Consider the following 26,457-nt stretch of genomic DNA (forward strand, 5'->3'; position numbering starts at 1 on the left):
GCACAAGCAAAGAATTGAACAAATGTTAACAAAAAATGCATCAAGTCCAATTTCTCCTCCATTAACACCTCATTTGAATTATAAATTTAGAAAAAGTACACAGCCCGTAAAACCAACTAGAGACTGTGTTTATACCTCTACCTACTCTACTCCAACCATATTTGATGCATATCCATGATCAGCTATGCGGAATTTCATCCACTTCGCTCTCTGCGGATCATTTAAAAGTTAAATAAAGAACATATCTTTCAAAAAAATACATAACAGGTTATTTAACTCCGTCTCTCCCTCGAAAGTTTACATGTTTTATGCAGTACTTGCAACCAGACCTTTTTAAAATACAGTCTCATGCAAACTTGTCAAAATATCAATATCACCAGTTCAAGATTCACTCAAATAAATAAATATAAAAATAATAATTCTCTCAAATAATACTGGAGGATGTGATGTTCTACATTTAACAAATTTTGAGATCCATTAAAAAAAATAACAGCCATATTTAAATTCAAATCAGTTATAAACTGCAAAAGTCAAGCTTACCGTTGGGGACTTTTGAAGCATGATCTGCAACACCTTGATGGGTGTGATAGCTTGCATCTATCAAATCACGGTCATTCTTACTTCTTGTAATGGACTTCCGCACAACAGAAGCCCGGGTTTTTTTCTGTGGAGGTTCACGAGAATTTGAATCCTCATCAGCTAGACCACCAGGAACAATGGAAACAGAATCCTGCTTCCTTCGTCTCCGCTCAGGTGTCTCCTCATTTTGATCTTTTTGTCCTCGTCCTCGTCCCCTTCCTCGTCCTCTGCCTCGCCCCCTTGTCCCAGAGGGGGAAGTATGCATAACAGGTTGCACAACAGCTACAACAGAAGATAATGGAGGGGTTGCCAGTGGATTTAAAGTCGACACTACAGGATCGGGCTGGCCAACACTTTCCACAACCACAGAGCCAGTAATAGAATTGCCAGGAGCCATCGCAGAACTGGGAACTAGTCCTTGTTCTGAACCCTGGTTTGATTGGATTGGGTAAGAAAGTGATGGTGGAGCACTGGCAGACAAAACTTTATTAGACTCATTACACTCTTGCTCTATAACCTTGGCGAGAGAAACAGTGGTAATACTGGCAGCCATTGTGGAACTAGGGATAATTCCTCCCTGTGTTTCAATGACTGGATTATGAGCACCTGGTGGTGAGGAAGGAAATGGAACAGCTTGTAATCCCATGGTCTGTTTTTTGCCTCTGCGGCTGGGAGCAGGAGCTTCTCCTGTTGTAGTCTTTTGGCCTCGGCCTCGACCTCGACCTCTTCCTCTACCTCGCGTCGATGTTGGAGAAGCAACAATCTGAGCAACGGGACTGACATACGGGAGAGAGGCTGGCAAGGAGTTCGAGGTAACAGGCTGTTCCAATGGTTGTGTGCTCCCAGTGATGGCAAAACTATCCGAAGAATTTGAATTAGAATCAGGTACCAGAGCAGCAGTCTCAGCCTTGGAGACCTCTTCTGTTTCTCCAGTTACCAAAGGCACAGGACAAGGAACTGGTGGAGGCATTCCAATCGGAGGAGAGATTACAACTGGAACTCTTTTTGGCCTTCCTCGACCCCTTTTAATAGGTGGGGTAGCCTCATTGACTCCTTGGGCAGTTGGTTGAACAGATGAATATTGAGGCATTAAAGGTACTGCTTGTGCCTGCATTTCACTCGCGACCACAGCAGAGCTAATTCCAGCCTCTGCCAATACCGCTCCAGTAATCTCTTCCTTCACAATGGGAGATTCTGGGGACCCAACTTGACACATTCTTTCGAATTCTTCTTCAGTCAATTGCTCTTCATAAGAGCGCACCTGAAAAAATATTGATTCAGAACACAATAAATTTGTATTTGTCACAATCATACTCGTTATTTAACAAACAAAGATCGGGAATACAAAAACAAGGTAAATGTGGACAGTGGACATGTGACAGTTAAATTCAGATAACTAACCTCTCTAGCTCTTTTTCCTCTTCCATAATGTTGGATATCAAGCCCTCCAAGGGCCCCACCCTTCCTCTTCATCCCAAGACTAGTTGGCACAACTGGATTCGCTATATCAGAGATCTTCATTGCTTTATAAAATGGTTGCAATTCATCATCATTCAGAAGTCGAGAGGGCAGCGGAGGTATCTGCTCAGGTTTCTGCGTTCGTTTCCCACCAAAGAAACTTTGCCAAAGTGCCTGTAGACAAAATCTTTCCAAAAGTAAGAAAAAAGCCATTTCCTTGATCACACATAAATGTGTGAAGATTAAGCAAAAATATACGTAGATTTAGAAATTACCATTTCTTCTTCCCGTCTCTGTTTGTCAACTGACTCAAAAATATCAATTTCCGACTCACTGTAGTGAATACAGAATGTGATACAATCATAAATCACATAATAAAGAATAATAACTAAAGTAGAATACGTTCAAAGTCTTCAATTATATGTTAGAATACAGTTCACCACAATGAAAATCTACCTGCGAGCTATAATATCATTAAGAGAATCGTCATCCAGAACAGGTGCAGCCTCCTCCTTCTTGGACTCCCGCAAGAGAGCCTCCAAGTATTCTCTTCGATCTTCCGCACTGAGATTCAAATACAAATATATCATGAGGCAAATGCCAAACGATGCACCATACCACCATGCTACTTCTGGCACAAAGCATACCTCGTGTTATTGTCGAAAAAACCAGCAGTTATACTCTGATTTGCAACCCCAAGTTTGTGTTCGGCAGCAGCCCTAACTTGTTCTTCCACGGTTTGAACCTGGTTTATTATCAAAAAAATATAACAATAGATACCCCGAAAAACTAAGAGAAGTACATGGTCAGGAACTACACATAATCAAAATAAGTGTCAGTCCTTTTAACTTAGAATATTATCACACCTTTAACACATGCCACTTTAAATTAGTTGGAATATGTTATTAGCAATTGCACATGACAAATCAATTAGATTTCAGCAATACGATCTTGTAGTCATGTCTTCAACAAATAGGACATATATTGTAGTACTCAAATGAATCACAAACAAGAAGGGCTGTTGTTTGTGAACTCTCATGGGGGAATTCTGGCATCAATTTCCACTAACCAAAATAGTTCACTATATAATACAAAGATCACATAGAAATTAAGCTACAGAATGCCGCTATTTGACATTCCTGCACAATGATCAATTAGAAAAAACAAATTAAAAGCTGAAAGTTCAGTCCCAGATATATGACAATTACAAAGTACAAAGAAATGAAGAGTTAATTTCAGCCTCAGCCATGTCTGCCACATACTTTCACTCACTAAACAAGTGGGACTTCTTGATTTCACACTTGTTTCAACCAAATCAGAACTGGAAAAAGGTAAAAAGGTGGCAATACTAACTCATGTAATGAACAGGAAAAAAGTGGTAACACTAACTCATGCAACGAAAACACAATCCAATACCAAAATACAAAAATTAGTCAACTATTCTCGTGAATTCCCAGAGCTTGTATCTCTACTTTTCTGCCTTAAAATACTAATTCAATATCCCCCTAGGAAATTATTCATTCGAAAAATCAATACAATTGGGATTGATTTAATGAGTTACTAGTTTAATCTCATTTTATCACATAGCTATACTAAGCAAACCGTATGGAAAAGGCTGATTAGCATCCAGTTTACCAACAATCCTTTATTACTCACATTAACACGTTAGCTATAACTGGAAATTTGAATAACTTTTTCCACTATTATATAGCAGAAGCCACTCCAACTTCGAAGTGCAGTGCAAAGCCAATAAAATTAACCTCTGAAAAGTCCAAGGCAGCACAAGTTGACAGCTACATAATCTCCACAATATAGCAGGTGGTGATGTTAAAAAGGCAATGTGTTCTCTAAGACCAGAAGAAAAGATCTAAAGAAACAGACACTCGAATTCCAAGAACAATGTATTTACTGTTTCTAAGCGAAGAACGAGAACATCCTTCTTTTGTCCAATCCTATGAGCTCTTGCCTGAGCTTGCAGATCAACCTGTATAAATCAAAGATGTCAACAAACAAACAGAAGTTAAGTTCTGAATGCTGATATTTCACTAAGAACTATTTAGAAATATTACCTGAGGATTCCAATCTGTGTCAAAGATAATCACAGTATCAGCTGCTTGAAGATTCACACCAACACCTCCAGCTCGAATACTGGAACCATAGATTACAGGTTAGCATAACAATTTTAAATAACAACAGATAATAATGTTTGTTTTAAGCAGATTGTATCTTATAATTCAACAGTGACTGTTCAATGAATTCAGTAGGATGACCATTCAAAATATTTTATCTACTTTCCCTCAGTTGATTTGATTAAATGTGACACCAACATACAGATATGACATCAACACATGACGCCATAGAAAATATAAGCATTCATGTGGATTTCTGACCCTGTAACAGGACCCTAGAATAGCCTCTCTACGGGACCAAAACCCTAAAAGATTCACCAACTGGGACTTTGAAAGAGAATATCAATTTTGGCAAAATTTCTCCATAATATACTCTCAAGTATTGGTCATTTCATGACAACAAGAACTCTTAATTCTAAAATTCTTCACCCCTGATTGATATCAATATGCGATAATGGTGAAGTGTTTGCAAAACATCATCTGCACTTCTCCACTTCAACCATCTCACTTGTATTCTATGTGATAAATTTTTATCAATCCTCCCCATTTTTCTATAAAAATAATCTTACAAACTTAAAGTGTCACTAATCGGTAATTCGACATCTCCTATCTTAACCATTGTCTCACTACTCCAAGTATCGCTAAACTTAAATTCCGTGTATTATGTGTTTGCTCTACTAAGTCTAAAACCTTTATCTTCTGACATTTATTGCCAAGTTTCAAACTTAACATTTACTACTTCACGAGTCTCATCCCACCAAGACAATGTCATCTGCAAACAACATACACCAACGCACCATGTCCTGAATATGTTTGGTGACTTCATCCATGACAAGTGCAAAAAGATATGGGCTTAAAACTGATTCTTGATGTAGCCCTGACTTCATAGGAAACTCTTCAACTAATCCTCTAGAGGTCCTCACTCTTGTCATTATGTCCTTGTGCATGTCCTTGATGCCTTCAATATATGCTACTCTTATGTCTTTCTTTTCCAAAACCTTCCACGTAATTTCTCTTTGACACTGTCATATGTTTTTCCTATGTCGATAAATACCATGTGTAAGTCTCGTTTCTTCTCTCAATACATTTCTACTAATTGTCTAAGGAGGTGAATAGCCTCCAACATTGTCCTTCCATACATGAATCCAAATTGATTTCAGTCACCTCTCTTTTATCTTAATCTTCTTTAATCTCTCTTTCCTAAAGTTTCATGGTATGACTCATTAGCTTAATACCCCCATAATTTGCACAGTTTCGTAAATCTCCCTTGTTTGAAAACATGGGAACTACACTATATATCTTAAAGTCATACGGCCCTATCCATTTATTCATTCGACCAAACACGTTAACAAGGTTTTGTAGCAATCCAATAAGAATGAAATATCCTCATAACAAAACAGGTCCTGAAATTGTTTGATTTGCATCATCGAGCACAAATGACCTGAGTTTCACATGTTCCAACATTAATAGTAAATAAATCAAAACTGATAATTATCAAACAAACCAAATGTGTTTTTTCAACCATGTTGCAGTTGCAACATGAATTCTGATAAACCCACTCCATTACATCTCACAGGAATATGAGAACATCTAACATAAATGGATCCATCTCTACTGTGTCAATGATAAAATGCATGCCTACTACTCAAAGAACCACAAAAGAAGCATTATTACCTAAGCAAAAATATAAAATATGGAGAACCAGGTTGATTGAACCCATCAATGAGGGCTCCTCGATCACCACCAGATGTATGCCCATCTAACCGAAGGTATCTATATTGTTTCCAGCATAGATAGTCCTCCATAACATCAAGAAGTCTAGTCATCGTTGAAAAGAGTAGAACCTGAACACCAAAACACTCATCAACATAAAGTACACAGTACCAATGCTTCAAGAGAGAGAGAGAGAGAGAGAGAGAGAGAGAGAGAGAGAGGGAACAAGACAGGAGACCAAAATGAAATGTAAAAAAATACTGGCCATAGCATTAAGCAAAAGATGCAGAAGCAAAATGTAACAAGTTTATTTGATACCTTCTCAAAAATCACTCATGTTGACCAAATACTTCAACAGTTGTAATTTATTTTACTATAATTCATACGAGAAGTACAGACTACTTGTGTCAATAAAATATCCGTATTTTGTTTGGCGTTTATTTTTTCACTCAGACTTGAATTTAAATTTCTGGCATGCCAGTAAATTGCCACAGCTGTACAAAGATTATCGTAAAGAAAATGGATCCATTTGCCGAATGAAATACCAGCATTTATTTGAGGGAATCGGGACACAATTAGATAAAAAAAATATGGTAGGCAGTATGTATTGATTATTAAAGAACAAACGACAAGCTAAAAAACACACTCAAAGACGGTTAGAAAAGGAAAAAAATTGATATACAGTAATCCAAATCCAAAAATAAATGAACTTATCATACCCTCTGACCAGTCGCCGGGGCAGAATGATAAAAAAAAATGGCAGGCAGTATGTACTGATTATTAAAGAACAGACAAGCTAAAAAAACAAACTCAAAGATGTTTTAGAAAAGAAAATATAATTGATATACAGTAATCCAAAGCCAAAAATAAATGAACTACATATCATACCCTATGACCAGTTGCCTTTAGTTTGGGCAACAAACGATCCAGCATCTCAAGTTTCCCACAGAGTCTCACAATGTTTGGGAGATAATGAGTAGGTATCAAATTATTCACCTGACCAGAAATAAAAAAATGATCAGTCAACAAAAAAACTGGTCTTGTTTATATCAGCAAGTTCTCCGTACTCCTGATATCCAAAACAGGGCAAGAAAAGTGGAAAAGTTATAAAAACAATCGCCCACTCAAATAAACAAAAAATTTAATACAGTGAAAAGTTTCTATCACTCAGTGATTAGGTAACTTATTGTACTCTAAAATAGACAGGAGCAGAGACCTACTATTTTTTTTATAAGAAACAATCTTTTAGCAGAATAATTAAAGTTAAAGGTTACAAAAGGCGGACAAGTTATCCGTAGCTACTTAAAAGATGAATGAAGCTCTGGTTACATCAACAACAGAAGCAAAGACCTGCTAGAATTAACAACTCCAGCAACAGATTCATTTTCAAAAAGATTGCAAAAGGTGGAAAGAGGTGACACATCCATAACATTAATTCAACGAACTAGACTAATTTATCAAGCTTAGATCGATTATTCAACCTACATAAAGTAATTAATAAACAAAAGGGAAAATATACCTCCTCCACATGAAGTTGGCTAAGATAAGGATGGTTACATATATTACGCAGCTCCATCACAGAGTTATGCACAGTTCGAGCCTGAAAGTTTGCTAAGAGGTAAGGAAAAATACTTCTAGGATGCTATTTAAAAGGGAAACTATATATGCATTAAGAACTTTTCACACATAAATCCATCTTCACAAAAACACGGACTCACGGAAGTAGCTATTGTGGTGTGTGTGTGTATTAGTGTGCAAACCTTCATATCTGCGCCTTTGCATACACCATTATTCTATGCATGCACATGCATAAACCCCGGAACACATCTTTTCCATATCTAGAGAGATCATAAAATTTAAAAATGAAAAATACCTTTGATGTTCCAATAGCGCCAAGGTTCTCTTCTACCCTCTTCATCAATAGCTTTTGATATGCAGAAGCCTCACATCTAATCAGCCTTTCAATCTTTTCGGGCAATTGATTCTCAACCTGGAAATAATTAACAGTTACAAGAAGAATAACATAAGAAACATTTCTGATACAAAAGTTCCTTGATACAATACATTGGTGAGCTTCCACAATCACACGCATCTAGTGAGTAAGGGATGACCATATATAGAACATCCAAATAAGTTCCCATATACTCTCAGGAGTAGAAGGGATGGTATGAGAAAAAAATGACATAAATATGAAGATGCTCATAGGTTTGGTTACAAGGTAATACAATATGCCAGTAATGGTGGCCATCTTGATATAAGTCATATTTTACCCCTATCAAGCATCATTATACTAAATAACATGTTATCTTTTCTATAATTTTTTCAACCATGAAAATAAATATGATAAAGAGTAAGATTGCAGTCACTAATAAAATAACAACAATCAAGAGGTGGCAACACAAACTTGATTTAATCTAGTCATGAGACAGCTGAATGCAGAAAGATACCTTGTGCTTCAATCTTCGAAGAACAAATGGTCGCAGAACTTGGTGAAGCCGATTTATGATCAAAAGATTCTCCTCCTCAGATAGTAAAGCCTGGTCACAATAATTAGCGATGATGATGATGATGATGATGATGATGATTTAAAAGTTCAAGAAGAATGTCAGCATTAGGATCTACAACACTTACTTCATCGGCGGAAATATCACCGTTACTCTCAAAAGGCTTATTGAACCACTGAGAAAAGTCCACTGAGGAGTTAAATATATTTGGCAACAAGAAGTTAAGCAGCGCCCATAGTTCCTCAAGATTGTTCTACAAAGAGGCAAACAGATAAGATAGAAGATAAAGTAACGTCGCCAATAAGAGTGAGTTAATATTTGAACTCAAAGGCCATTTCGTCAAATAAAATTATGAAAGTAAGAAACAAGGTGTAATTGCAGTATATAATAAGACATAAATAAGCCAAATTTACAAATTTTAGACCTGCAAAGGTGTTCCAGTCAACAGTAATCTGTGATTACTCTTGTAATGCTTCAAATCAGCATTCAACTTGCAGGAAGCATTTTTTATGCGATGTCCTTCATCAATAATGATATAATGCCACTGTATTTTGCTTAATTTTGGCCGATCGTGCTTGTTCATTAAATATTCATACGTTGTCAACAGGACATTGAATTTTGGATGAGCGATTTGTTCCCTGCAATGTATAATGATGACAGATAAAATAATGTGTTACAAGGAATTATATAAACAAGAAACTCCCATCAGATTACACATCTCTTACTTAAATAGCCTTCGGCGTTCTTCAGGAGGACCCGAGTAAACAATTTTGTGGATACTTGGTGCCCAGAAATCAATTTCTGACACCCACCCAGGCAGTACTGAAGATGGTACAACTACTAAAAACGGTCCCCTATCGTTCTTAGTTTCCATTAGGTAACAAATTAGAGAAATAACCTGCAAATTTTGTACAATCAGATAGAAAATTCCGTTAAATCCATGGGTAACAAAACCGAAACCATAAACCTAAGTAATTTGCAGACTATAGGTTTACTTTGAAAAAAAAAATCATACCTGAACCGTTTTACCGAGGCCCATTTCATCTGCTAGAATGCCGTTCAAATGGTTATTATAAAGCGAAAGCAACCACCTTAGTCCATTCATTTGGTACCTTAAAAGCACAAAGAAAATAATTCAAGATAAATAATGTCACAGTCGTCAGTACAAACATGCTCAGTTGGTCTCGGTAAAATATACCAATAAATCTCCCATCCATAGAAAACAAATCCAGTACGGATAAAAAATAAATAAAAAAACAGTCAGTAAAAAACCTAGAATCCCGTTATAGGAGGAAAAGAAAAGAAATTGTGTAATAAATATCACTCACTCTCTTAGTTTTCCACCCACAAGGCAGGTCGGCTGCTCCACGATGTTCTCTTTTACACTACAAAAGCAAGAAGCAAAATCGATCAAGGACAGAGAAGCAAATCAGTTAATGGATATAAACACGTTGTTGCATTCAAAAAGAGAATATGTAAGTGAATAATATCGAGAGATCCAACTGCTGTCTGATAGAGAACAAGAAACAAAGACAAGGTCACGAAGCAGTTGCATCCACATATATGCATTTCAAAACTACAATATATGTAGCATGTTGCTCAAAAATCATGTTAAGGATGATTACTTCACATTACCTATGTGCCATCATATAGTACTTCTCGTTGCTTTCCAGATAGTGCTGCAGAAAATAAACACACATTTTACAAGCTAGAAAGTAAGTCATCCACCTGGACACCTAAATGAATGACAATAACAAGGTGCTCGTAAATGAATCGTTCCAAATGAAAAAAAAAAAGGCACCTTGGCCTGATCCCTTTCATCTTCATTCTCAGCAGCAGCTTCATTCTCCTCCATAATGCTACTATCATTTTCATATTGTCCAGCCATAGACTTAGCATCCCTTAGTTTGGATCCAAGCTTCTGCAGATATTTCTCAGTCTCTTTCAGGAGTTGTTTAACACGGTCAGATTTTGCATCCTACAAAAAAATTAGACAAATTGACTGATTGGAGAGACAGATTATGCATAGTGCATCACTCTATTAAAGATCACAGCACCTGAACCATGCGGAGATACCCTTCCACATCATTAATTTTCAGCAAATTGATCTTTTCACGTTGAATTCTGTCTATCTTCTCTCGGTAAAATCTTTCCTTCCTTTTATGGAACTCTCTCACATATCTGTTAAATCCCTTCCACCGCTCTCTCTTTATTTTAAACCCATCTTCCATTCTTTCTCTGAATTTAGCATCACGGAGGATTATCAAACACTAATATATTATTAACTAATAATAATAATATACTAGATGATCCATCAAAGCAAACAACTTAAAAAATCTAATACGTAAATCAAAATATACCTGTGCACTTCTATCTCACTAAAGAATTCCTTCTGCCTGTCTCGAGTTCTCTTTTGCCGCTCCTCCTTCATTCTCTGCTCATATCGTTCTATTTGTTTTGACCTCCTTCCAATTCTATGTTTCTTGATTGATTTCAAGCGGTCAATCTCACTGGCTATGGGTTTGAAAAAGTCATGTAAGATGTCACTGCAGATATGGATGAAAAATATCAGATAATAAATTATCCAAAACAGAAAAACAGGAAGAGACCTGTCCCAGAATTAAGTGCTACTGGAAAAAGGCCAAAATTTTAGAATTAATTATTATCAAGTCCACATCCCTCGTACCAGAAAAACAGGAACAGACATGCCAAAGATTAAGTGTTGATATAACCAAAAAAAAGGACCAAAATATTATAATTAAATATTACTAAGTTCAACCCTGAGTATAAAAAAATAATTACTTCCGAAGACGCCGCTGCAACTCCAGCAACTGAAGCTTTTTCAATTCAATAACACTTTTGGTCTTTGCAGAAATATCTTCAGAGCAGCTTACAATATCCTGGAACATAGTGAACGGTCATACTTTACCAAAAAGGAAAATGAAAGTAAGTAAAATAGTTGTGGATAACCTAGTCAATGTAGCCATAAAGCTTGAAGAGAATAAACATTAAGAGCAAACAATAAGAATCCTAAAAGATTAACATGTGAACTTACAAGGACAGATAAATCTAAATCTAGCAAGCAAGAGGAATCTAGATACGGACTAAAAAGTTTGCACTGTGAAAGTAAATTAAATAGATATACGAATCAATCAGGAACAAAAAATAAAAGAGAATTGATCACCTTTTGTCTATTAAATTAATCACATTTACTTTCTATGTTGATGAAAGAAAACGAGCAAGGGCAATTAAATATTTTCACGAACATAACCATTTAAGTGAAGACTTCTAATATTTTCATCATATTCGAAGTAAATAATGATCAATTTTCGCCAATAGAGTGAAATGTTGACTAGCACATAATCATGTAGCCGACTGATACTCAACTTTAATTCCTAAAAGAGGGAACTTACTTAAACCGACAGCATCTCTAAACAGATTAATGTATTTATATAATCATGTAGAAGAAAAAGACCAACATGAACATGGACCAAGATAACAACACAACAAAATTAAAGCAGATATAATTACCATAAGTAAATGGCAAAGGCTTTATCTTAAAGGCAGGAAAATGACGCGATAACATAAATGCATATTCATGCGTCTAAGTTTCCCAAAAACTGAAGGATTCTAATAAAGCAACCTCATGATATCATTGACATTCCATAACTTAAATAGTAATCCCAAGTCCCAATATTTCTAATTACATATGGACAACCTTAAGTTTGTTGGAACAAGCAGCAATTCTTAGATCAGTTTTCTGCAGTTTCTGAGCCCAGATCTGCTGAGCAAGAAGTTTTCTTTTCTGTCTTTGCAAGATCCATGTTTCTACAGTTGTATGCCTTGGAGAATGTGGTTTATCATAAGATGCCGATATATCTTCCCCTTCCTGATCTGTACGTACTGCTGTAGAAATTTTCCAAAGTGTAAGTGTAGAAGAATGAATCTCTCCTACATTCGACATCTATCTGATTAATAAAATCGTAAACCTCCACACCTCTCAAAAAATCACAAGTGAGAATAGATGTAAAATAAAAAAACAAATTCCACGTGTGCGGTTTCCACATAAAGGATACTGTGCGGTCAACTTTCATTACACCAACATATACGATTCTCACCAGGTGAAACAATTTTTGTCATTGCATTAAAATCTTTAATTGGCAAGGCAGTATAGTTTTGGTCGCTCATTCCTGAGACAAGCTTTTGTCTCTTTGAAGGAAAACTTGGCCACTTACCATCAGAATGTATACTTCCTAGAATATAGCAATACATGGATTTTTTGAAATGGCTGATCATATTATTTTCTTGGTGAACCACAGGTTCGTGCATGATGAAATTGGCAGGTCCCAGTACCTTGGAAACATTAGTATCAAACCTATTTCCACTCCCACCTCTCTTCTAAGGTTTTGATTGATCACAAGTAACCATACCTCCAGAGGCTATGTTTGCCAACAGTCGGTTGTTCCCCGAGTCATCCTCAAGATTCCTGCTAGATATTTCCCTTAAGTTCAGATCATGTAAATCTTTGGTGGCAGATGAATGTAATCCAACTCCTTCATATGATTGGATTTCAGCTTCTATTTTCCTTGTTGCTAAAAGGTGATTCCGATCTTGTTCATTTTCAAAAAGAATAGTGGGTGGGAAACTTCTCTCCTCCAACACTTTTGCATTATCAGCCTCCATCAACGAACTGGATTCCAAAATAGATGGGTGGGACCTACTACTAGTTGGCTTGTCCAATGGCCTTGTGGCTTCAGGAACACTTGTTGGGATTTGCTCCTTCCCTTTCTGATCAATTAAATCTCTGTGGGGCCCATCTGTAGAATATCATGTTAATGTTCAATAAAATAAGTGAAGATGCAAAAAATTATGAAACAATAAGCACCTGATATACCTTCTTTGAAATAAAGGTTTCCAAGTGCGATCTCAAGATGGAGTTTCTTGGGTAACAAACCATTTCTGTACAAAGAGAATACTGTTAGACAGAGACAAGGTCACAAGAGAACAGATGCCATTAAGACTTAATGATCCATGACACTATAACGAATATTTCACTACCTGAAGGACAAAAAGACAAGACATTGAGCTCTAAGCTGCTTTAACTGCTGGTCTGTGAATAGCAAGCCAGTACCAGGAGCCAGAGAAACAGAAGATTTTCCAGCATCCCTAGGTGCTACATTTCTGAGCATTCCTGCCTCCGAAAGACTGCTTGGAATGGACCCCTGCCAAAATAATCTCAATGTATGTAAGTCGGACATAATATGATGCTAATAGATAAATCAAAAGCATAAAGCAGCGAGGAAGGTGGAACACAACCCCAGATGGACAATAGATATTTTCACATTTCGAAAGTACCTGAGCAGGCTTATTGGCATTAGAAGCCATATTAGAACCCCCAGGATCCACTGACTTCACAGCCATACTTCTAACAGCTGCATGATCAGCAGAAGGCACGGAAGTAAAAACTTCCATGCTTCTGTCTTTAGGCATCTTTGCTGAAAAATCACGGCTATCATATGAAGAGCTACCAAACTGCATCTGATTAGATGATTCAGCTGATAAATAAAAACCTGTAGAACCTTCATGAACCTTGACAACGCCGCCTGAGATTAATGACAAGTTAGAAGGTAAAACAATAATCGCAGCAGGGATGGTGCCAATTAAAGATGAGAAGCATGGGAAAATTCCTCCTCTATAATTTGTAGCAGCAAAAGTTTGGTCATACATTATCCAAGAAAGTTTTTACTGTTTTTCACTCACCAATAAATGAAAAGTTAATTATAGAACTGAAACTTCTCGCAACACGTCCACAAGTAAATCAGGCAGTCAAAACTAGAAACTCGCACGATCCCATCATGTTATTCATTTCATAACCCCACAAAAAACATAAATGTGTGGCCAAAAAAAGCCTGCATTGGGGAATGGAAAAAAAACACGGGCAGAAAAAGAACTTCCTTTCATCAGATACAGTGGAAATCATGATTTATTTTGCAGAAATTTGCAACGGATCCAAGCCCGACAGATGACGGTGGCAGCCGAGCCCAAGTTCATGAATTTCATGTATCATCGTTTCACTCGTGGAAGAATCAGGAAGAAGTGGATGCCCATTTAAATTTTTGTTATCTTTTCGTTCTTTAAGTTGTTAGGTTTGGATTTAATAAATGATTATCCCATAAAGATAATCCACATGGCGATAGGATTTTACCTTCGTGATTTTGATTTATTTGGATTAGGTTTGGTTTTGTATTTAAGCTGGTTGGTGGAAATAAAACACAATCAGACTTTTGTTTCTTCTCAAATTCATTTCATACAGGATCGTGGGGTTCTCCTGAGTGAGCCTCTAAGCATTTCCATTCAATCAAAATAAGCAAGCAAGGTAGAAAAACCAAAAATTCAACAGGTCTTCACAATCTTAACGATGCACCGCTCCAACGTCCCTTAACTTGATCCTTCTAGCGGTCACATGACAAAATTCAAACATTTTCTCAAGAGCCGATGCCTCAACTGCAAATTAAAGGTCAGCTCTCAGACCTCACCCGCCTTTTTTTTCTTTTCTTTGACTGTATGTATCGATATCCTTTGTACGGAGTATAAAACCTTCATAAGCTATTAAATCTCAGCAACATTCATAATCAAGATCAAGGGTTCAAAAATTACCACTTAAATGTGCTGCAGCTCCTTGATATAAACCATGTGCACTACTACCAGTATCAGCAAGTAACCTGGTTGAAGCATAGGCCTCAGATGTGCCCGCATCATTTCCAGCAAAACTGGAATTAGATTCCTTTGTCACTCCAACATGCTGAGAAGAGCCTGCGATAAAATGCACCATAATAAAGTTGAGTTACCATGTCGTTAAAAGTGCCTTTGAAATATAGAGATATTTCACCAGCTATCTGCAAGGATGCAGAATCTCCAATTTGTGTTCCCGCAGGCAAAGGAAGTCGCGATGACATTAAAGTTTCAATGTCAAGATTGTGTTGTTTGATAACCGTTTCCATGGCCCTTCATGCAGTAAAACAAAACCAGAATATTATACAAAAAAGGTAGACAACGAGAAAAAACTGGCATTGGACGGTAGCATAATTAAAAGGATCCAATATGATACAGTAAATCTCTGCAATGCATTTTTAGATTTAATGCAGCATGGCCCCACATAACAAACTTCTAAATTAAAAATGAATGACAGCGTAGCCCATTCTTCATTTCTAGATCCTTAAAAAAGCATTAGACATTGAGATTTGAGAACATGCAAACAAAATATAAAACATGAAATGGACTTGAGATCAAAATTTCTAAATTTAAATCTCCTATAATTTATGCACTAAGATATCATTAGGCCAAAATAACTAACTAAAGTACTCCTTTACAGCATCTTGAAAATTCTTAATCTTCCTCGCCGAGTTTATTTTCCACAAGACATTGAAATGGAAGAAAAAACAATAACGGTTTATTAATAGTTAAGTAGGAAAAGCTGGTTGAATCGAAATGTAACAAACTAAAGCTCGTCCAAATATTACGGGGGATAAGGTTTACCTTGATATAACTTGATATGGCATTGAATTTTCTTTCCCACTTGATTTCATGTGTTGCAAAATCTTTGTGCCCAAATAATACAAGCATAAATACTCGTGAGAGGAAAGCATTAGAAGCTAGAAATTAATAGAACAAACCAATAATATCCGAGGAAAAATAAATCATGCATACCACATAAAGCTTTGTAGCCAATTTGGTAGGCTCGTCTTTGGATTCTTGAATAAGTTTATGTAGAAATTTGGCTGCCTCCAGCTCTACATTTTGTGGATTTGCCATTTTGCTTGAATACACTAAGAAGGATGACACAACACAACAGTATTGATCAATACTTAATTATTTAGGGAGTGAAAATGATGCAAGTAGGCATCACAAATAACAAACAGTTCATACAAGTGCACAAGCTTTTTATCAGCTCAGAAATTGCAGGATCCTTCTCAGAGGTGCAAATGAATTGAATTGAGCCAAATTCTAACAAAATTTTCTGGCTGGAGTTCAAGCTTGAATAACTTCCGAACAGGATCGAGCTGGTTCTGTATTTGGTTTTGAGTTCAAACTCTTGAAAGTTTCAGGCTCGATCTCTGGCTTCACCCCATCCTATCAAGCTCCAACTTAAAACGATCCAAACGAGCTCTCTAGCATATTTGTGGAAAAAACAGAATAGGAAAAGGTAAAGCAAATAAAAAAAAGACGAAGTGAAATGTACAGCATACGGTACATTGATCTTAGATAATAAAGAGAAAATGAGAAGAAAAACGGAAACAGATACCTAGATCATAAATTTAACAACTTCCAACAAGCAATGAACTGTGAAAAAAATCTCAAATACAGGGGAAGAAACAAAGATGAGAATTGGATGGAGGAGACCAACAGCAAGCGGAAGCGACGAGCTTGGACGAAAACCGATGAGAGAGAAGTTACAACCAGCGAATTTGGAGTAGCTTATCAAATAAATCGCATCCTGAATAGTGTAGAAACGAAGACAAGAGACGGTATGCGGTGGATGATGTCGCCGGCGGCAGATCGGGCAGATCGGAGGTGGTTAGGGTTTTGGTCCATGGTTTTTATTTCTCCATCGGGGACGAATAGAGGAGGAAATTTGGGAATAGGTTACATTGGTGGGGTGGGGTGGGTATTTGCACAGAACAATAAAATGCTATCCCGCATATATATAAAATCATAATCTCCTATTTTTTAACACAATTCTCTTTTTTTTTTTTTTTTAAATATGATTGTGTTAAAGTCGCTAATCATATTTTTCGAGTTCGAGTAGCTTAATACATTTTCGATTAGCGAGTCGAGCTCGAACTTGAAAATTGATATTCGAGTCGAGCTTGAGTATTTACAAAAATTTGTGTCGAACTCGATTAATATGATACTCGAGTTCGACTCACTTGATTGAGTCCATATGTTTGACAAAAATATCATTCATTTTTCTCGTCTTATTTTAAAATAAAAAAGATAAAATAAAAAATTTACCTATAAAAGAACTTCCATCACGTTTCATTTCCTCTCACTCTCTTCTCCACCCAGGGACGTAGAAAGGAAACAATAATCTTGGGCTAGCTATGAAAATATGGGTGGGGAGCAATGCTTCGCGGTACGATATACAATAATTTTTGTTTTTATAATAAAAAAAACTATTGGTTTTATTATTTCGCTAAAATATTAAAATTGTTACACCACATATTGGTTTTATTATTTCGCTAAAATATTAAAAATTGTTACACCACATTTTTTGTAATGATTTCAATGTTCGAAAAGTGATTTGAGTTAATACAAGTTAAGAAAATAAAAGCTAAATATCATATATAAAATCAGTAATATATTTGACTAATCTATATTATAAATTGAATTTCAGTATTTTAAAAATAATTAATATTATATTTTTCTGAAAATTAACAAAAGCTCACCTGACAAATTTTTTTAAATCAGTAACACAATTTAATATTTTCTTTGTTGAAAAATTAAAAGAAAATCATTTGTACTTTATTTTTACATATCATATGTACTCACTTTTGTACAATTTACAATCATTTATTGGACTTAGAGCAACTCTTTATTTTTTGGTTTTTGATCGAGTTTCTACATTTGCACATGTTGATCTGTTAATTAAATAAATTTAAATTTAATTTAATAATTTTATTTACAGACTACACTCGAAAAAAACAAAAAACTTATAATTAACAATATTTTTTAGCATGAGCTAAGTTAAATAATTTTTAGTACGCATATAAAAATTAAATTAAATATATACATGTTCGAAAAAAAACAACTCGGTCGGATCACCCTCCCATGTTGCAATCGATATCTCAAACTCCAATTCTCCTCTTAGATTTGCAACCTCTATTTGACCATTCTCGAACTCCAATTCTCCTCTTAAATAGCATAGCAGCCCAAGCGACATGATTCGATTGCTTTATCAAGGATGAACAATTATTGTACATCAACAATCTCCCTCCCAATAATTGCAATATTTGTAATCAATAGGAATAAAACTCATGACATTCACTCTGATACAATTGTATGACCGAGATCTTGTTGTTTTACTAAAATATATAGCTGATGATAATAGTACAATTCAAATATGTTAAATCGTATAACAGCTCAAGCGCTATGGTTCGATCGCTCTATCTAACAGAGACAATTATCATATATCAACACTCTTTTCGCTTCAATTTTGTCTATTGTAGGTTATTAGAGGCTCATAGGGTGTTTGATTGTTGGAATTTGTTATCTTCCAACAATATATGCCAGGAAAAATGCTTCCCCAACATGAAGTTTCGTAAAGCATTTTTTTTGTGTGATTAAGGTTGCTTAAGTCGGAGTTAAAGATGTAACAAAAGTAATGTTAATGTTCCTATGCTGCTGATCAATTAATTTTGAAAGTAATTCTCTTGTGAAATTTAATGCTCATATGTGAACCGATGAATCCAACCTTTAATCAAGCTAATTTAGACCATAATGAAGTAATAATGAAAATTGTTTTGTTTGTACGATTTAACGTCCATTTATTTATATAATCTAGAATTATATATATGCATATAATTTTGATATATTGCATATGTATCATGTACACTTTATGCGAGCATCGATGATGTGACATTCACATATTGAACGGACTAACAGCATATCAAAACTGTATATGTATGTAGTTTTGAAATGTTGCAATCTACTGTGCATACTTATGTGAACCAATGAGGTGACATTTACCTATTTAGACATACAATATTTTCACGTAATAAATGAGACCCCAACCAATTAATTTCACTAACTATATTGTGTCATCCAAGATTTATTTCATATCAGTTGACATAACATGCCTTTGAGTTCGTTTTTTAGTCCAATTGGATGGTAGCAAGTGTTTGATATTTGAGTTAAGCTCGAACAACGTTCAAAACCGCGCTTAAAATTCGAATAGATGTTCTCTATGTTAGCTACACAACAAGTAAACATGCCAACGACATTGGTATACAAAAATGATGTTGCATATTTTACTTTGTTTGATAACAACGATTTATTACCTAGAAGCATTTTAGCAGTTGTTGATAGAGATGGGGAATCCAAAACCCGTCGTCAATTGAAGACAATTTTAAATTTCTTACAAAGTTGATACTAGAATATTTAGCTCTAATTTCATTAGGTAAAACATTGGAAAAACATGTACTTAATACATGCCAGAGAGTAATTATCAAACAATAATTAATTCTTTTAGCAAGTGCAATTACCAGATTTGTAAAGAAGACATTGTTGATCTTCATGTGTATAAGATTGAAGCACTCGAAGAATTTATTTTGAATTTTTACAGTGATTTTTTGTGGTGTTCGGTGAATTTTTTATATTCCCTTTTAATTACTTTTTTGGTGGAGTTTTTTCATAATTCCATCATTTCTCTTCACATTTACATGGAAAATTGGAAATAATAGCAACTACCTCAAAATGCATTCACAAAAACAATTCAAAATTTATGACTTGACCAATTGTTATGTATAAAGTATTTTTTAGCGAAATTTTATTCGCAATGGTGATATTATTTTTACTCCACATATTGTTAATTGTACTATATTTTGAGTTGTTACATTCAAAATTGAAAAATCTGCCCTTTAATTATATTAAATTTATGAAGTCAGATATCTGACTAAAAATTAGCATTGGTTTGGTATTCCTTAAATAATGTTTCATGATAGAGTTAGTAACCAATGGAACTATTCTTAATATAAATTAATCAGTCGAGTAACTTTTAGATGAAAGTGCGGAAATAACCCAAACTGATACAATGAATATTTTGGTCAAGTTTGGTACACGAAGCATGAAACAAATAATAGTGTGTGCTTTAGAATTAATCATAAGAAAACAGATAAATGAACATATGAATTTATATATCCTATTTTTCTAAAATTACGTAATTTATTTCTTATTTTTATTTATCAGAACATATCCTAAAAATTTTATCTTTTTCAAAATTTTAGACAACTACTTTAGTTTAAACTGATATCACAAATATAATTATTCAGTATTAAATATTCGGTATTAAAATAAATCAGACGGTGATTCAAGGAAATATATTAGTATGGAATCAAGTTTACACAAAGTTTAATACATAGAAAAATCCTATTTATATAGGTAAGGTTGACCGTTTCACAGATAAAGATTTGTGAGACTGTCTCACAAAAGACCTACTCTATTTTTTTATTATGAATATGAAACATACCGTACTTTTTACCATTCAAAATTTGCAGAAAAATTTAAAATTTTCTTTAATATAAAATAATCTTCAATATTTGCCATAAAATACCACAACCAAATCCCCCATAAGAAAAGGTTGTCAAAAGAGTCGTTCATAAAATATTTGAAATTCAACATCACCAATAAAATCTGCTAACAAAATACTTGCTCAAAACATCTCCCATCACATCATATAAATCAGAGTATTTTTAAACTTTGCATAAAAACGTAAACATGGCGGTCATCGGGTTTAGCCTCCCGCTCAGTCCAAGCCTGCCACTTGGTCGCCACCTTCTGTCTCCTCATCAACATAAGCACCTGCATCGATCAAGTCTAGTGAGTCTAAAGACTCAACACGTATAAACTGAGAATAACGAGTATTACATAATAAAACCACATACAACTTCAAAATATAACATATATACTTGAAACTTAAACTTTGCGTAATAAACTTGAACTCTTAATAAACTTAAACTTTCATAATAACTTTGAACTCTCATAAACTTCTTTGAACTTGAACATACATACTTTGAAACTTGAACTTGCATAATAACTTGAACTTTCATAAACTTTGAACATACATGCATACATAATATGACGTGCCATCACATAAACTTTTCTTTAAACATGCTTTCATACTTCAACATACTTAACTTCATCATTTTGCGTAGAGGATGTTTCAAAGCAAGTGACCCATAACATAATAAATATCTGATCAGACAAACCACAGTACTGGGCTGACAGAGACGTATCCACTGTCACATACATGAGATCCCTGTTCATAATTTAACAGGCCAGTTGATCCACGTTCATAATTTAACGCTTCACAACCACGATCTAACCCGTTCATAATTTAACGGGCGGATTGGTCCCAGTTCATAATTTAACGCTTTCCAATCCTAACTTCAAACCCGTTCATAATTTAACGGGGGGAGAGGTCCTCGGCCACGTTCACCGACTTCCAAACCCATTCACTTTTGGTCACAAGACATTTAGCATACCTCAAAAACTTCAAATATTTTCTTTGCACATCATACATACTTACTTTGCATTGAGGGATTCGTTGGATGTCAATCGAGTCGTTGCTGCAACATACTAATATGAATACATAAACTTAACTTGTACAACTTAAACGTAAATGTCATGCTTAATCCCAAGCTAAATAAATTCTTAGAACATTCTATAATTTCCCATGACATAACCTTGTAAAACATCATATTAAACCATAGCATAAAACCTCAAATCAAACCTTAAATAATAAAAGAATATACCTAAAATCTGAAGGTACACGGACCCCGTCCCTAGGTCCGTATCATGGTCCGTGTCCGTGCGCTTAAAAATTGTTGTGATGAAATAAGAAGGCACGGACCCCGTGCCTGCCTCCGTGTCTGGGTCCGTGTCCGGTCTGTTCGACAAATTATTTTATGAAAATTTTTCGACATATCTATTCTCCCAATTAACACATAATGCATCAAGATTCATCACTATGAGACCATTCTAGGACACCATAACAATGAACTAAACTTTTATAATCACCCTACAATTCATACGACCCAAAATACTGTCATTTATATTAAAGTTTATTTCTTACAACTTCTTAATAATTCAAGCTCTTAACGACATGAATCAAAACCTCAAAAATACTCTAAACATCATTACTAACTTTCTTATATGCAGCAACGATCACCCGTCGATCTCCAACAAAGCCTGCAACATAAAAACTTCAAGAACATATTAAAATTCATAACTTTCTTGAAACACGATTTGAGCAGTCATACTAAAAACTCCATAACTCACTCGTTTTTAATCCAAATAACTCGATTTTTATATCAAATCGAACGAATAAAAAAGATCTACGTTTTTTAGTTAAAAGTTTTCTCAAAATCTTTACTGAGAAATCGCAGTATTTTTCAGAACAGCAAAAACGTTTCTAAAAAAATGCAGTTTGAGCAGTCCTACGAAAAACACCATAACTCACTCAATTTTCATCCAAATATTTCGAATTTTATATCAAATCGAACTTATCGAAAAGATCTACGTTTTTGTAGTTGACAGTTTTCTCAAAATATGTACCGAAAAATTGCAGTTTTCGAAAGAACATCAAAACAGGAATTTTCGGATCTAATTTGAGCAGTCATACTAAAAACACCATAACTCACTCTTTTTTAATCCAAATAACTCGAATTTTATATCAAATCGAACGTATCGAAAAGATCTACGTTTTTGTAGTTGAAAGTTTTCTCAAAATCAATACCGAAAAATCGCAGTATTTTACAGAACAGCAAAAACGTGAATTTGGTGATCCAAAATTGTTTCAAACTTGATCTAGACGTGATTGCTCAAACTTCTACGCATCGCACATATAATTTTCGCATAAATAACAACACAACGCATAATATGACAAGATCGATGCATCAAAAACAGAATATACGTACCTTTTGATATTTAAAATACCGTAACGACGATACCGAAGCGGAGACGATACGGGAGACGATCCGGGACGAACTTGGCTCAATTTTCTTTGAATAAAACTAAATTAAACTTGCTGGAATTTGTAGAGATTGTACGTTTGTTGAAGGGAGAGGGGAGAGAAATAAAATGAGAGAAGAATTGATATCATAGAGTTTTACAAACATTTCATTCCTTATAGTCAAAAGTTTGAAAAAGGTGTTTGAATGTGTTTTGTGTTGTGTACGTGTATATGTGTGTGTAAATGTGTGAGTGTGTGTGTGAGTCAAAGTGTGTGTGCTTGTGTGTTGATATATATATGTGTATATATATATATATATATATATATCTACATATATATAAACAATTGTAACATATATATTTAATATAATAAAAAAATCTATTTAAAAACATTTAAAATACTAATTTAAAATAAATCTCATATTAACCCCATTATAAATTTTAAATTTAAATAAGATGCACAAATACTACAACTCTAAAATTTTAAAATCAATTAATCATTTAAATAATTTATTAAGCTCTTAAATTACTAAAATTAATTAAATTATTTAAAATACTCCATCCTTATCTTAAATAAAATACTACATTAAAATTTACTAAAAATCGTCCCGATCTCCTTTCCTCGATCTCGCCTCGAATAATCGCCTGAAACATAAAACTCTAAAAAACATTTTAACGTACATTAAATAAACATAAATAATTAAAATAATAAATTTCATAAATTAAATATATGCATGCATTAAAATCATTTAATAAAATACATAAGGAATTTAATAACTTGCACGCACTTGGTTCATATGGACTTAAAATTTTCGGGACTTCACAGAATATTAATAGGGTTGGCCGTCATATAGATAAAGATTATGAAATCGTCTCACAAAAGATCTACCGGTGCCCAAAAAGTTCCAAGAAAACAAGGCATCATTTCCCACAAATTGGACGCAAACAACGCAATTAATCAAAAAGCTATATTTATATTATTCCACGATATTCATTTCAATCAATGAAATGTCGATTAATTCATCGAGAAAAGCAAATTATAGCTTGAGCGTTAGAAATCGTCCCCGATCTCTCGTTTCGACGGTCAGTTTCTTTTACTTCTTGTTCTGTTCTCGTCTCATTTTTTCTGATTCTGATTGTGCTTTCTCGGTTTGGACGCTGGATCTATCGTATATGAACCAGTGCTTAATTTTTACGAGATGGGACGTTTATATTGAGTCAAGAACAAAAGGCAAATCGTAGCTTACGGACTTTTGTATCTTGTGCATGGAACTGGGCTCTGCTTTTTTGTTCAAAATATTAGGAAAAATCGTGTCTTTTGAAGGTATTTTGGTTAGGATGGAACCTTTTAATTTCATTATATCAATTTAGTCAAATATTCCGCAGACTGCATAGAGATTGATTATTGTTTTTTTATATTTCCGTGTATTTTCACTCGGGGGTTTTTGAAATTTGTTATAGATACCGTGGAGTTGACAGCTTCTATTCGCGGAACTTTAATTTATTGTTTTGTGGACGTTACTCAATTTTGCTTGTGATGTTCTGTGAGTTTATAAAACTATTGTTAAACCTTTTGTGAGCTCGAACATTTGGTAAGGGTGATTTTTAACATGGTATGAGGTCACAAGTTCGAATCATAGGCGTTGTTATGTTTGGAACTTGGTTGCTATATATATGTTGGAGAAAGTGGCTCCCAACATGTTCTTGAATGCTTTACTGGACTTTGAAGCTCAATTGCTAAGTCTGACATGATTTTCCTGGTTTCCCTTCCAGTATTGATAGTTAATTTTTTTTTCCCTGTGTCGTGTCACTTTTACCGATACTTCTTGATTTACTATAAATTGAATTGGAATATTATTTTCCACGTGTTTGTTGAATTTGGGTGTTTTGTCTGTCAATTGGTGGATTCCTTAGGGTTACTTTTCTTGATTGATAAGGTATGTGAAATGGAAATTGCCTTGAGTTGTGGTTGATCTTCTGTAACTTTGTTACTAATGCTTTCTTTATAGATGAGAAATAAAGGGGAATATTCTTTTCCATATGTTGTTGAATATGTGTATTTCTTTGTCAAATTGAGGATTCCCAAGGTTATCTTTCAGAGTTATATTTGTGTTGTTCGACAATTTCTCCGAGTTCTTGGTTTTATGTACCTTGTTAGTGATGCTTTCTCCAGTACATCAGATCTACTCGCCCCCACTTGGTGTTCTAATGTCATATTTCATGTATTTAGTTTAATAACACTAGTTTTTCCATAAGTATAGATGATTAACATGTTTTTAATGACCAAATGCATTTATCTAGACACAAGGAACACGACTACATGAGATAGGAACGCAGCTTGGAATGAAATGAGAGTTCCAGTTAGAATATTCTTTTCCATAAGTTGTTGAGGATTCCTCAAGGTTGTTTTTCTGATTGGTAAGGCATCTGTGATGGAAATTGCCAATAGCTTTTCTTGGTATTTTTGAGAGGAGAGTTTATCTTAGATTCCTTCATGAAAAATCTTTATCATGAGCTTGTTTTTAAAGTCGACATACAAGTAAAATCATATTGTTATCATTCGCTTCAAATTTGGTCAAGCAGAAGCTGCCACATGGAGCATGATGAAACTAGATTTCAACCCCCTCTTGAATGTCCTATTTTGTGTGTTAACAACTGTGGTTTTTTTGGAAGTGCCGGGAACATGAACATGTGTTCCAAGTGCTACAAGGACCAGATATTGAAACAAGAACAAGCTAAAATTGCTGCATCATCGCTCAAGGATATTGTTACTGGAACGTTGAGTGACAACGAGAAGGGAAGTGCTGTAGCTGAATCTGCAGTTGCACGAACTGATTTGATTGAAGTTAAAACAATCACAGAACCTTCTGTCAATGCGTCAAAATCAGTAAAGGAGGGCCCTAGTAGATGCGGTGCGTGCAAGAAGCGGGTTGGTTTAACTGGCTTCAATTGTCGCTGTGGTGATGTTTTCTGTGGATTACACCGCTAATCTGATAAACATGAGTGCCCATTTGATTACCGGACTGAAGCTCAAGATGCAATAGCCAAGGCCAACCCGATAATCAAGGCAGAAAAGCTAGACAAGATATAGAGTGCCCAATTATGGTGGCGGTGTTCTTTCCAAAAAAATCTGGATGAAAAATTGTATCCGTCCCACTTGTTTGTTGGCTCCAGGTTCCATGTTTTTTTTATCTTTCGCTTTTTAGTTTGGTTTGCATATGTCATTTTACTTGTTAAGGATATCTTGTCCGAATGGTGTCTGTTCCCAGATAAACTCATGAACGCATCCATGAAGACAATTTGTAAATCATATTTAATTTGTTTTAAAGCTTCGGCTGTTACCTCTT

General features: G+C 34.9%; 1 protein-coding gene and 1 pseudogene across 5 annotated transcripts; one reads left to right on the forward strand and one right to left on the reverse strand.

Moving 5' to 3' along the window:
• Positions 1-73: 73 nt before the first annotated feature.
• Positions 74-17,042, reverse strand: LOC140822694 (chromatin structure-remodeling complex protein SYD). 5 transcript variants are annotated; one of them, XM_073183531.1, is made up of 34 exons: positions 16,788-17,042; positions 16,310-16,551; positions 16,091-16,209; positions 15,920-15,981; positions 15,273-15,388; positions 15,041-15,196; positions 13,739-13,986; positions 13,442-13,605; positions 13,269-13,342; positions 12,814-13,200; positions 12,102-12,289; positions 11,186-11,283; positions 10,744-10,929; positions 10,441-10,621; positions 10,185-10,361; positions 10,019-10,062; positions 9,712-9,768; positions 9,399-9,495; positions 9,109-9,281; positions 8,808-9,021; positions 8,511-8,636; positions 8,327-8,416; positions 7,753-7,869; positions 7,399-7,479; positions 6,768-6,875; positions 5,841-6,010; positions 4,107-4,185; positions 3,947-4,021; positions 2,685-2,782; positions 2,494-2,601; positions 2,313-2,370; positions 1,981-2,211; positions 541-1,840; positions 74-210 (listed from the first exon to the last, which is right to left on the reverse strand). In XM_073183531.1, the coding sequence occupies exons 3-34, from the start codon at positions 16,193-16,195 to the stop codon at positions 179-181; spliced, it is 5,400 nt and encodes a 1,799-aa protein (XP_073039632.1). In that variant the 5' UTR covers positions 16,196-16,209; positions 16,310-16,551; positions 16,788-17,042; the 3' UTR covers positions 74-178. The 5 variants fall into 5 exon arrangements, with proteins under 5 accessions (XP_073039632.1, XP_073039633.1, XP_073039635.1 ...); XM_073183532.1 differs by having other exon boundaries at positions 16,393-16,551; positions 16,686-17,042; XM_073183534.1 differs by having other exon boundaries at positions 13,278-13,342; positions 16,686-17,042.
• Positions 17,043-23,990: 6,948 nt separating this feature from the next.
• Positions 23,991-26,451, forward strand: LOC140822697 (zinc finger A20 and AN1 domain-containing stress-associated protein 4-like; annotated as a pseudogene).
• Positions 26,452-26,457: the final 6 nt, after the last annotated feature.

The sequence above is a fragment of the Primulina eburnea genome, unplaced genomic scaffold (genome assembly GCF_022965805.1).
Source record: "Primulina eburnea isolate SZY01 unplaced genomic scaffold, ASM2296580v1 ctg9_ERROPOS1000000, whole genome shotgun sequence".
Classification (NCBI taxonomy): domain Eukaryota; kingdom Viridiplantae; phylum Streptophyta; class Magnoliopsida; order Lamiales; family Gesneriaceae; genus Primulina; species Primulina eburnea.

Bases quoted from the DNA above. Each gene is read 5' to 3' on its own strand.
- LOC140822694 (XM_073183531.1), bottom strand. From the start codon at position 16,195: ATGGCAAATCCACAAAATGTAGAGCTGGAGGCAGCCAAATTTCTACAT. The intron at 10,930-11,185 runs GTAATTATTTTT...CCATATCTGCAG, and splicing joins TTGCAGCGGCGTCTTCGGAA to TGACATCTTACATGACTTTT. The intron at 9,282-9,398 runs GTATGATTTTTT...CAAAATTTGCAG, and splicing joins GCCTCGGTAAAACGGTTCAG to GTTATTTCTCTAATTTGTTA.